This window comes from Rhinopithecus bieti, unplaced genomic scaffold (assembly GCF_001698545.2).
Source record: "Rhinopithecus bieti isolate Rb0 unplaced genomic scaffold, ASM169854v2 scaffold_23276, whole genome shotgun sequence".
NCBI lineage: Eukaryota > Metazoa > Chordata > Mammalia > Primates > Cercopithecidae > Rhinopithecus > Rhinopithecus bieti.
This window is the reverse complement of record NW_016810868.1, coordinates 333,751-346,195: the sequence shown is the minus strand read 5'-3', so window position 1 is coordinate 346,195 and position 12,445 is coordinate 333,751. Positions and strand designations below refer to the sequence as shown.

At 52.5% G+C, this 12,445-nt stretch overlaps 1 protein-coding gene across 5 annotated transcripts in view; it reads left to right on the top strand.

Moving 5' to 3' along the window:
• Window positions 1-12,445, top strand: part of EHMT1 (euchromatic histone lysine methyltransferase 1) — a 182,478-nt gene that overhangs the window by 164,012 nt on the left and 6,021 nt on the right. For 4 of the 5 annotated variants that reach the window (XM_017893066.1, XM_017893067.1, XM_017893068.1 and 1 more), the window contains 2 exons: window positions 439-525; window positions 1,043-1,121. In XM_017893066.1, the coding sequence (XP_017748555.1) occupies window positions 439-525; window positions 1,043-1,121 (166 nt within the window). Of the gene's footprint in view, window positions 1-438; window positions 526-1,042; window positions 1,122-1,197; window positions 2,626-12,445 lie in introns of those variants that run through there. The other variant, XM_017893069.1, reaches the window with a different exon arrangement.

The window sequence follows — 12,445 nt, the reverse complement described above, 5'->3', positions numbered from 1 at the left end:
CCTGCCACCTCCCCCCGCCACCCTCCCCAGCCCTGAGGGGCCTGTAGGCTCCTTGTCAGGAGCAGGTTCGGCTGCAGGTGTCACCACTGCCTGGTCCAGCTATAGGCTTCTCTAGTATTAGCACCTCTGCTGCCCACAGTGCCTAGTGGCCCAGGCCCAGCTCTGTCCCCATGTTACAGATGGGGACACCGAGCCACGGCCAGGACCAGTGACTTGCCGAGGTCACGGGCTGGGGTGTTCCCGGCTGATTCCCGGGTTCTTGGCTTCCTGAGCGTGCAAGACGCTATGTCTGTGAGGTGCCTACAGCATCTAACGCTTTGGATACAGAACCAGTTTTCTTCCTCATTTCAGTGACGTGGCACCAGCTGGCTTTTGCTGACCATTGTGGCAAGAGGCTGAGGCTGTGGCCTGGGTCCACCACTACTCTCTATTTTCCAGGGCAAGGCTGCAGCTCTACCGGACGAGGGACATGGGCTGGGGCGTGCGGTCCCTGCAGGACATCCCACTAGGCACCTTTGTCTGCGAGTGAGTGAGTCCCTGGGTCACCCCAAGCCTGCCGGTGGCACGTGTCATTTCTGGGACGGAGGCCCATCTGTGTCTGCACTTCAGGAAGCCCCTCTGGGAGCAGGCACATCCCCTGGCCTACAGCAGCATAGGGTGGGGGCCATGGAGACCCTGGCCCTGAGAACCAAGCTTGTGCTGTCCTCAGTGCTCTTGCTGCTGCCCTTAAACAGCTCGTGAGTGCATTTAGGAAGGCATGGTCCAGCATGGGCAGTCATCTCTGGGGGAGAACCATTCTGGGTTCTCAGGTGCCAGACCGCAGACGCAGAGCTTTCAGTGTCGTCGTCATCATCATCATCATCCTCGGGAACCTCAGCTGAAACCCCAGTTCCACCCAGGCACACATCTCCACACATGTTCCCCACATGTTCTTCTGGTGTGCCCCGCTCTTTCCCTGTGGGCACGGAGACCAGGCTGCGCTTGTCTGTGACAGTGCCCGCTGTCTTCCAGGGCCTCACCTGCACCGCTTCTCCTTCTGCAGGTATGTTGGGGAGCTGATTTCAGACTCAGAAGCCGATGTTCGGGAGGAGGATTCTTACCTCTTTGATCTCGACAATAAGGTAATGTGCTTTGTGGGGTTGGGGCCATGTAGAGCTTGTTGTGAACTGTGAAACCTGAATGTGTTTGTCCCAGTAGGGCCTGGATTCAGATGAGAGCTCTTACTGTTGACGAGAGCGGGCTTGCTATAGACCTGCTGAGTGCCACCTTCGGAGCTGGCCCTGGTTCTGTGCCCAGCATGGATGGAGGGACCTCTGACTCGGGAGGTCCTAAGCCTGTGCAGCCGACTGCCCCCTTCTTGTGAGAGTGGGGCCTGAGGCCCACCACTCCAATCCTCCAGACCCCAGCCGAGAATCTCGGGTTGGGGCTTGGCAACCCCTGAGACTGCAGAGAGGCTGAGGAGGGGGCCGTGTATTCACAGTGACTGAGGGAAGCAGCGGTGAGCCTCCCGTCATGTGCACAGAAACGGCAGCAGACACGCCGCTTGTGTCCCCAGCCCACCCAATCCCCACTGCCCGTGGGAGAGAGCAGGGGCCACTCCAGGAACCTGGTTTCGGGAGGTTTCTGAGGCTGGGGCAGGGGTGACTGACCCATCCCAGCCTGGCCTCATGCTCCCTTTACTGTAGCCTAGTTCCCATCATTGCTCTGGAATTCATCCATTGTCTATTTTAAAACCTCTTGAAACCTGCAGTCACTCCAGGCCAGTGGGGAAATAAAGGTTTTCTCATCTCAAACAGCAGCCACCAGACCACAGAATAAATCTTATGCCCGAAGAATAGGGCACCAGGCAGCCGTCTTCATAGCAGTGGCCCCTATGGACTGCCAGCCCCAACCCCAGACTCTGTCCCTACAGCCACCTTCTAAGAAGTAACCGTTGGTGAAATGACTTGTGTTTGATGGAAGAGAAGCCGGGCTCTGGAAGGTCACAGTGTTCAGGCATCTCTCCCTGTGCAGTGGGGCCGAGCCCTTGAGGGACCGCAGCCTCTGTGTGTGCAGAGTTGTGGGCTTTTCTGCTGCCAGCTGCCTATTCCAGCCTTGCTGTGGAATGCCTTGCCTTCTGTGGGCTGGTAACACATATTCTCACAAAGGCTCTGTTGTCACTTGTGTGCGCCACAGATGTCGCCTTCCCTCTGTGGCTTTTTCACTTCCTAATGATGTCTTGGAGTGAACAGAAGTTCTTGTTTTTATTCTAGTTCAATTTATCAGTCTTTTTCTAAATGCTGGGTTTTTGTAATGTCCTAGTGATATTTTTTGAAAACTTGAATATTTCCCAGAAACGGTCCTGTGTGCTTTCACGTGGGTTCCATGTGTAGGTTGACAGCCGTTCTGTGTGTGGTGTAAGATCAGCGTCGAGGTTTATTTTTTCTCATCTTGTACCTGACTGACTCAGCACCATTTGTGGAGAAGACTGTCTTTTCCCGTCAGCAGTGGCTCTTGTCCTCGCCCTGTCAGTCAGTCTGCTGACTGTTCTTGGCCTGGGCTGTGTTACCTTAATTACTTTGATTACTGTGATTTACATCTTCTCACCTTAGAGGTTTGTTTTGTTTTGTTTTGTTTTGTTTGAGGCAGAGTCTCGCTCTGTTGCCCAGGCTGGAGTGCAGTGGCGTGATCTCGGCTCACTGCAAGCTCCGCCTCCTAGGTTCACGCCATTCTCCTACCTCAGCCTCCCCGGTAGCTGGGACTGCAGGCGCCCGCCACCACGCCCGGCTAACTTTTTGTATCTTTAGTAGAGATGGGGTTTCACCATGTTAGCCAAGATGCTCTCGATCTCCTGACCTTCATGATCCTCCCGCCTCAGCCTCCCAAAGTGCTGGGATTACAGGCGTGAGCAGCCATGCCCAGCTAATTTTTGTAGTTTTAGTAGAGACGGGGTTTCACCATTTTGGCCAGGATGGTCTTGATCTCCTGACCTCATGATCCGCCCGCCTCAGCTTCCCAAAGTGCTGGGATTACAGGCGTGAGCCACTGCCCCTGGCCTTTTTTTTTTTTTTTTTTTTTTTTAATTTTTTTGTTAAGAGACCAGGTCTTGCTCTGTTGCCCAGGCTGGAGTGCAGTGGCACAATCATAGCTTGCTGCAGCCTTGAACTCCTGGGCTCAAGTGATCTTCCTGCCTTGACCTCCCAAGTAGGTAGGACTACAAGTGTGCACCGTGATGCCTGGTTAATTATTTTATTTTATTTTTATAGAGATGGAATCTCACTATGTTGCCCAGGCTGGTCTCAAATTCCTGCCTCAGGCAGTCCTCCCGCGTTGGCTTCCCAAAGCACTAGGATTGCAGGAGTGAGCCACTGTGCCTGGCTTCACCATAGAGTTTGTGTCGTGCTCTTTTTGGTCTTCATATAAGTTTTGAAGTCAGCTTAACCAGTTCTACAGAAGCTCCTGTCGGGATTTGATTGGGATTGGGATTTGATTGGGATTGTATTAGACCTATCAATCAGGTTAGGGAAAAATGTATTTACTACCTTGCTTACTAGCTCATGAACATGGTATGTCTCTTCATTTGTTAGGTCTTTCTTAATTACCCCCAGTAATATTTTATGGCTTTCTGTGGTGTGGTCTTGTATATCTTTTGTTGGATTTTTTTAAATCAAATAGGTTTTTGAGATTTTTTTCTCTTGGATCAACTTTATTGCAATTCATTTTTTTTTGTTTTTTTTTGAGACGGCATCTCGCTGTCTCGCCCAGGCTGGAGTGCAGTGGCCAGATCTCAGCTCACTGCAAGCTCTGCCTGCCGAGTTTACGCCATTCTCCTGCCTCAGCCTCCCGAGTAGCTGGGACTACAGGTGCCTGCCACCTCACCCAGCTAGTTTTTTGTGTTTTTTAGTAGAGACGGGGTTCCACCGTGTTAGCTAGGATGGTCTCGATCTCCTGACCTCGTGATCCGCCCGTCTCGGCCTCCCAAAGTGCTGGGATTAGAGGCATGAGCCACCGCGCCTGGCCTGCAATTAATTTAAATACAGTAAAAGAAACTGAAGTATATGGTTTTAGTTTTTACAAATGTACATCCCAGTGTAATCAATTCCACAGTCAAGATATGGAGCATTTCTGCCGCCCCCTAGTCTGTGAGCCCTTAGCCCCTCTTTCTCCCCTGCCTATCCTGGTGGGTGAGTTTCACCTGCATTCGAATTTTCTATAAACGGAATCCTGTTCTGGCTTTGCATGTTTTGTGATTTGCCCACGTGGCTACACGTATCAGTCCGGTGACCCACCCGGCCTCCCTGCTGGTTTATGCCTTCTCACCTGTGAGTGGGCCTCCGTCCTTTCCAGTTCTGCTGTCAAGAGTAAACCTGCTGTGACTCCCATAGACTTGTTTTTAATGGACGTGAATTTTATTTCTCTTGAGTAAATGGGGTGGGGTTACTGGCTCATATGGGGAACCTTTAACTTTGAAAGAAGCCGCTAGTTTCCAAAGTGGTTCTAGCACTTGCGTTCCCACCACAGTGAGCGTAAGCTCCAAACACCATGGCTTAGATTTGCTTTCCTGATGCTCGATGATGAGCCTCTCTTCATGTGTGTTGCCATCCATATACTTCTTTTGTGAAGTAATTTTTAAAATTTGCCTGTTTAGGCCAGGCAAACAGGCAAATTTTAGGGAGGCAAACACTTCCACGTTCAAGCGAGTCTCCTGCCTCAGCCTCCTGAGTAACTGGGATTACAGGCGTGCACCACCACGCCCGGCTAATTTTTGTATTTTTAGTAGAGATTATGCCATTACCCTCTAGCCTGGGCAACAAGAGCAAAACTCTGTCTTAAAAAGAAAAAATGCCTGTTTTTCTTGTTGTTTGTTTATTTATTGAGATGGAATTTCGTTCTTGTTGCCCAGGCTGGAATGCAGTGGCACAGTCTCAGCTCACTGCAACCTCTGCCTCCCGGGTTCAAGTGAGTCTCCTGCCTCAGCCTCCTGAGTAGCTGGGACTACAGTCTCCCGCGGCCACCATGCCTGGCTAACTTTTTTATTTTGAGATGGAGTCTCGCTCTGTTGCCCAGGCTGGAGTGCAGTGGCTTGATCTCCGCTCACTGCAAGCTCTATCTCCCGGGTTCACGCCATTCTCCAGTCTCAGCCTCCTGAGTAGCTGGGACTACAGGTGCCCGCCACCACGCCCGGCTAATTTTTTGTATTTTTAGTAGAGACGGGGTTTCACTGTGTCAGCCAGAATGGTCTCGATCTCCTGACCTCGTGATCCCCCGTCTCGGCCTCCCAAAGTGCTGTGATTACAGGCGTGAGCCACTAAGCCCGGCCACTTTGCCTGTTTTTTAATTGGCTGCTTGCCTTCTTGAGTTGTAGGAGCTCTTTCCATCCTCTGAGTCTGTCTGATATACATATAAATGTGTGTGTGATGCGAATATTTTCTTAGTCTGTGCCTTGCCTCCTCACTTTCTTAACAGTATCTTTCAGGAAGCAGAATTTTAAAATTCTCTTACTTCCCATATCCTAAGAATTCCATGTCTATCCCAGGATTGTGGAGATTTTCTCCTTTTTTTAGAAGTCTTATATAAAAATGCGAGTTAAGGCCGGACACACTGGCACGCTCCTATAATCCCAGCACTTCGGGAGGCCGAGATGGAGTCTGAAGCTGCAGTGAGCCGTGATCGAGCCACTGCACTCCAGCCTGGCCTGTCTCTCAGAAACGTGGGTTTGAAGTAAGGATTGAGGCTCACTTGTGTCCATGGACAGTTAATCCAGCACCACTAGTTGTGCTTACCCCAGCTGACGCAGATCTACGTCTGGACCATGTTTCTTCCTTTGATCTATTTGCTGATCCTCACACCAATGCCACATTCTCTTCATCGATAGTAAAACTGGGAGCCAGGCAGTGTTAGGTCCTGATACTCCTCATACTCGGTTCTTTTCAGCCTGTTGAGTTCCTCCGTGTCCTTTGCATTTCCATAGACAGTTGAGAGCCTGGGCGTCAGTACAGGCCAAGGCTGCTGGAATTTTTGTTGAGACTGCAATCTGCTGGCCATTAGCACGTTGAGCCTTCTGACCCTGTGTCTGCAGGTGGCCCAGCTCTCTTTCAGTTAGATCTTGAGTTTCTCTCAGCAGAGCCTTGTAGCTTTTAGTATGTAGGTCTTACACTGTTTTGTTAAATGTATTCCTAAGCACGTCCTACTTTTCTTTTCTTTTTTTTTTGTTTTTTTTTTTTTGTTTTTTTTGACGGTGGGGTGACGGAGTCTCAACTCTGTCCGCCCCAGGCTGGAGTGCAGTGGGCCGGATCTCAGCCACTGGCAGAGCTCGCCTCGCCCGGGTTCACGCCATTCTCCTGCCTCAGCCTCCGAGTAGCTGGGACTACACGGCGCCCGCCACCTTCGGCCCGGCTAGTTTTTTTGTGTATTTTTTAGTAGAGACGGGGTTTCACGGGTGTTAGCCAGGATGGTCTCGATCTCCTGACCTCGTGATCGCCGCCTTCGGCCTCCCAAAGTGCTGGGATTACAGGTGGTGAGGCCACGCGCCCGCGCGAGAAGAGACGGCTTCACCGTGTTGTAGCAGGCATCGGTGGATCTCCTGACTCGTGATCCCCGCCCCCGTCGGGCCTCCCAAAGGTGCTGGGATTACAGGCTTGAGCCCACCGCGCCCGGCCCTTCTACTTTTTATGTTATAAACAGTCAGTATTGTTTTTAAATTTCATTTTCCAATTGTTTGTTGGAAATAAACAATGTGGAAATACTTGATTTTCTTGTACATTGACCTTGTTAAATGTATTTGTAAATTCTAGTAACTTTCTGGACTATTCGGCTTGTCTGCACATGTGGTCATGTCATGTGTAAGTAAAGACAGTTTTTCTTCTTGCGTTCTGACCTGTGCAGCTTTGTTTCCTGGGAGGCTGGGCATAATGCTTGTTCTCTTCCTGGCACTGGGGGAAGCGGTGTCCTTACCCTGTCTGATGTTAGCTTCAGGCCTTGTATAAATGCTCCCTGGGTTGTCAGAATTCATTTCCTTGACTGTAGGATGAGGCCTCTGCTTCCTTGCTGGCTGGCAGCCGGGGGTGCTCTGAGCTCCTAGAGGCAGCTCTCTTGAAGGCCAGCAGGAGAATGTCGGGGCTTTGCCTCGCTGCCGCCTTCCCACATCCTGTGGGCCAGAAGCAAGTCACGCTCAAGGGGTTGGGTTGATACAGAGAGACTCTTGGGGCTGCCTTAGAATTCTACACGTGTGTGGGCCAACTCCCTCTCCTCACGGGCACCAGCCTTCCCCACTCCAAGCCACGGTCATGCTGACTTGCTTCCTGCAGTCCTGCCTTTTCCAGAATATCATGTAAGTGGACTCACACACCGTGTGGCCGCTGTCATTTCCTGGCTGGGTCACGTGTGAGTGACCTTCAGCTGTATGAGAAACTGCCCAGAGGTGCCGCCAAGTCATTGCTTGTTTGTGTCCTGTGGTTTTGGCTGGGCGATCCATCTTGGACGGGAGGGTAAGTGCAGCACCAGCTGACCCATCACAGTCAGAGGCAGGAGTCCTTAGCATCTCAGAAACCCTGATGCTTTTGTATTTGAAGGAGGCATATTTTTCCACAGTTGTTGCTTGATATATAGAAATAGAGTAGGTTTTTAAAATTAACTCTTTAACCTGAGGCCTAAAGCCACCTGTTAAGTGTAATGATACGTGTGGGTCCGTTGTTTTCTGTGCGTGTGCCCATGTTATCACCATGCAGGCTGTCCCCGGTCCCCATGGCTTCACTTCTCATTCTTGTCGTCTACACCAGCGGGGCCGCCCAGTGTCAGGGAGGAGGCGTGGAGCCTTTCAGGACTGTTTCCTGTGATGCTCGTGTACAGGTGTTGGGATGCCTTTATCAGAATAACAAGGTTTTCTTTTCTGTCCCGAAGAATTTCATGAATTGATGTTGAATTTTGTTGAACATTTAAAAAAATCTATTGAAATAATCCTATGATTTTTCTCCTTGTTCTGTTAATGTGAATAGCTGATTTATTTGCTGTTGTTACTGGAAATTTAATTTATGTGTATTTTAACCATGTGGCATCAAGTGCTGTGTTGTGTGGTCAGTCCGGGTCTTGCGGGGGGAGGGGGGCGGGGGGGCGGTGGCGTGTTCCTGTTTCTGTGCCGTCTCCTTGCTGCCATATCTCCTGCCCTGGTCTCTCCCTCTAGCATCTGGCATCTCTGTCGGTCTGTTTCTAGCGTCTGTTTTGCTGCTTGTTGTCCTCCTTCTTTCCCTGTCTCCTCATGTTTCTGGTTAGTTTTGTTTGGGTGCCAGACACTGTATTTTCAAACCTGCTTGAAGAAAATGCATTGGGTCACCCCAGTCCACTTACAGGCACCAAGAGGCCTCAGCTGAGCTGCAGGCTGTGGCCTCTGTCACTGCAGCTGACTTTTGCTCCCAGGTGGCCCTGGTTCCTGGGGCCTGTCTCAAGTCCGTTGAGGCCGCTGTAACAGAACACCACAGACTGCACAGCCTGCCCAACAGACACTGGTTTCTCACAGTGCTGGAGGCCGGAAGTCCAAGGTCAAGGCACCTACCGGTTTGGTTCTGGGGAGGACCCGGCCACCTGGCTCATGGAGGAACCGTGCCTTCTCACTGTGTGAGAACCAGTGAGACCAAGACAGGTGGGTGGAGCCGCAGCCCAGAGGAGATGGGAGAGCTTTGCTGGGGGTTCACAACCACCTCCTAATGGCAGCATTGTGCACACAGGCCTGTCTCCCTGCCAGTGTGGCTGTGGCCTTCACTGGCCAATTTCCTCCTGCTCCCCTAGGGCTGCACCTCCCAAGCCGTCTGTGTGGAAGGGCCATTTCCATATTCCCAGTCCACTGTGGGCCAGTCCTTCTGTAAAATAAGGACTGCAACTTCCTAGGCTGCTTTTAAGTGGTCATATTCAACAGGCACGATACTGCTCCATCAGATGCTGCTGGAGGCTCTCGGTTCCTTGACTCGCTTGTGGTGTTGGCCAGGGGGGTCCCTGCCTCCTCCCCCACATGTCTGTGCTCTGCCTTCACACCTGTTCCCTGGCGTGGACTTTCTGTGCTTCCTTCTCCTGTCTGGAGCCACGCCTGCCCTCACCTCCTCAGGGACATCCCGTCAGCACTCTCCACACTCCCTCATGCCCCAGAGCTGCCACACCCGACTGATTCCTTGCCTTCCAGTCTGTCTGCAACCAGATGCAGCCAGGCCTCGTCTCCCATGAGTGTCCCTAAGTCCAGGGCAGACTCCGGTCCCCACCCACCTGAGGCAGCAGCGTCTAGCCCTGCTCCTCCTGGCACCCTCTCACTTCTCAGCCGTGGACACACGGGCCCAGGGACGGTAATCCTCCTGGCACCCTCTCACTTCTCAGCCGTGGACACACGGGCCCAGGTATGGTTGTTCATTTTGGGGATGTAGAGAGCATCAACACCATAAAGCCTCCCAGGTGTCTGCTGCAGCTTTGACCCACCCCCAGATCCCAGATCCCAGACCCCTGTCCACCTGAGTGCCACAATCTGTGGGTACCAGGAAACTTTCTGATTCTGCCTTCGAGATATTTCCTGGACCATTGCAGTGGGCACCCGCCCCGGGTCAGCCCCGGCCCTGCTGTTGCCATCTGTTCTCAGCCTGGGGCTATGGTGACCCCAAGCCCTCTGCTGGTGGCTCAAACCTTGCACACCCTGTTCCCCACTGACTGCCCCTCCACTGCTCTCACAACTGCTCGCACCCCCTCACGCTGTTCTGGAGCCCACTGAACATGCCCTCTGGGATCCTGTCCATCCGCCCTCCTGGTCCTTACCTTCTTTAGGCCTTTGTTGAAATCTCCCATCAGCGAGGCACCCCAGGGAGGCCTCTCCATGGTATGCTTGCCTGAAACCTAGGTGGAAGGTTTCTTGATCAGAGAAACCTTGGAAGTAAAGCCCTCAGCGGTGTGTGTTCCTATGAGGATTCTGGGATCTGAAGCCTCTGAACCGTAGGAACGGCTGGGAGAGGCCGTGCTCCTGTGCCAAGGGGGCTCCTTGTGCCAACTGACAGGTTGGTTGGCCCGGCAGCCATCGTGGGAGGGACGTGGACAAAAGGCACACAGTGGGAGGCCATGGGCAGGGTTGATGGCCCATGGAGGCAGCCCCTTTGTTTCTTTGGGCTGCAGCCTGTGCCGTGACCATCCACAGGCTCCAGGGGTCAGAGGGGAGTGCCCAGGAGGGGCCCCTCTGCACTCTTCAGGGTGCATGGAACCCACACCCTGTCCCCAAAGAAGCCCTGGACATGCCCTGGGGTGGGGGGAGCAGCACATGCCAGGCTGCCACATGTGTGCGTGGCCTCAGGGAGTCTGGGCTGGGTCATCAGGCATGACCATTGCCAAGGCCACACCCTGACTCTAGGCACCCCCGGTCTGGGCAGTTAGGCCAAGCAGAGCACAGGGTCTCGAGACCTCATGACCTCTAGGGTCACGTGGAGGCTCCTGGGGGTCAGACTGAGAAAGGGGCTCATCCTGAGAAGTCACAAAGTGTGCTTCTGCGGGGGTGTGGGTGGGGAAGGTACCACGTCTCCCGGGCAGCCACAGGGCCCGAGTGATGCTTGGTGCAGAGCTGGAAGGTTCTCAGGGTGGGAGGAGGGTTATTTTTAACTCTCTGAACTAGAGCATCTCTAAGGCCGGTGGCTCTGGACAGAAAAGCCACAAAAGTGAGAAGGCCGGGAACAGCCCCAGCCTTGGGGCCCCACGTCTGCAATGAGCCCTCAGTGGCTCTGAGCAGGGCCAGTTCAGGGCCTTGGAGAGCTGCCGCCTCTGTGCCTCCCTCCTGCTTGCTGCGTGGGGGCTGTGGAGCCTGCTCGGTGTCCTGGGAAGAGCCCAGATGGGCCTGGCCCTCCCAAACGGCCTCTTTTGCCTCTGGCAAAGTGTATGAGCGCCTGTAGTGAGGTCCACTCCAAGCACCAGGCCCGGGCGTCTATACAGAGCCGACTGTGATGTTGTCTCCACTCAGCAGGGTGGGGCATCCGGGCACCATGGGGAGGCCCCTGCCCTGGTCTCACAGACGTTGCCACTCGAGCTCCTGCCCTGCGCCCACTCCCACCACCTGCCTGCCACCTGAACCTCCTCACCTGCGGCAGCACCTTCTCCACACAGGTTCTTCTCTGATGCTTCCTCCCTGATTTTAAAGATATTCAGGTCTCTTATTTAGTTAAAAAATAGAAGAATACTTTACCTCTCTGCCACTTCCTTCACAGATTCCTTTTTCTTGCCTTTGCAATTCCTTTTTGACTACACATTGTGAAAATTTTCAAACATACCAGAAAGCAGAGAGAATCAGGAGAGTGGAGGCTCTTATTGCCCCACCTGGACTTGATGGTTGTTAGTATCTTGCTTTATTTGTTTCGTCCTTTTTTGCTGATATAATGTAAAGTTAGTTACACATGTGACATTTTACCCCCAGTGACGTGTCAGAGTGTGCCTGTCAGTAGTGCTGCCTGACGAGATTGCGCGTCAAGTGATGTTCATCTACAGACTTTCCTAGTTTCCCCGGTGTCTTTCCCTGGTTCGCCCCTCTGGAATCAGGCGGGGCTGTTTCTTGTATGATACTTGGCACATCCCAGAAGGTTCTTCCTACCAGCAGCCCACACGGTGGCCTGCAGAGGAGACTGGCCGACAGCCTGATAAATCCCATGGTCCATATTTCTGTGTGCCCCCCGTGGTGTCACCTCACTTGTTCTCTTATCCTGTGTTTGCGGCTAGCTGGGAGGAAGGGCTGAGGTTTGGCGACACACTGGGGCTGCTGTGTCCTGCAGGGAGCTTTTGCGGCCACCTCAACTGCCCACCCCGAGCATCCATGCCTTCCCTGTTTATTAACAGACATTCTTCTGTTTTAATAAGTAAACCTTAAACCTGGGCTTTGTGGTTACTCCTCAGAGAAAGGTAAGATCAATGCTTTATTCTTACCATTTAGTTAACAAGTTTCAGAGTGAGGAAGTGGCATAAAATGACTGCGCAGTGGCCGGGCGCGCGGTGCTCGAAGCCTGTAAATCCAGCACTTTGGAAAGGCCGAGACGGGTGGATCACGCGAGGTCAGGAGATCGGCAGAACCATCGCTGCGTCACACGGTGAACCCCGGTCTCTACTAAAAGAAAGTTAACAAACAAACTAGCGCCCGGGCGAGATGGCGGGCCCGGCCCTGCTAGTCCCAGCCGGCTAACTTGGATGAGGCTGAGGCAGGGAGAAGCGTAAAACCCGGGCCGAGGCCGGAGCTTTGCCAGTGAGCGGAGATCGCGCCAACTGCACTCCAGCCTGAGGCCCGACAAGCCAAGACCTCCGTCTCAAAAAAAAAAAAAAAAAAAAAAGAGAAAAAAAAAGACTTGGCCAGCGAAAGAAATGTTTGGTTGCTTGTTTTGCTTTTCTCTGTTTGAGTGTTTAATGTGGGTTATGGCATTTTACTTTTTTTTTTTTTTTTTTTACATTTTAGCATGTAAAAAACACATTTTCTTAC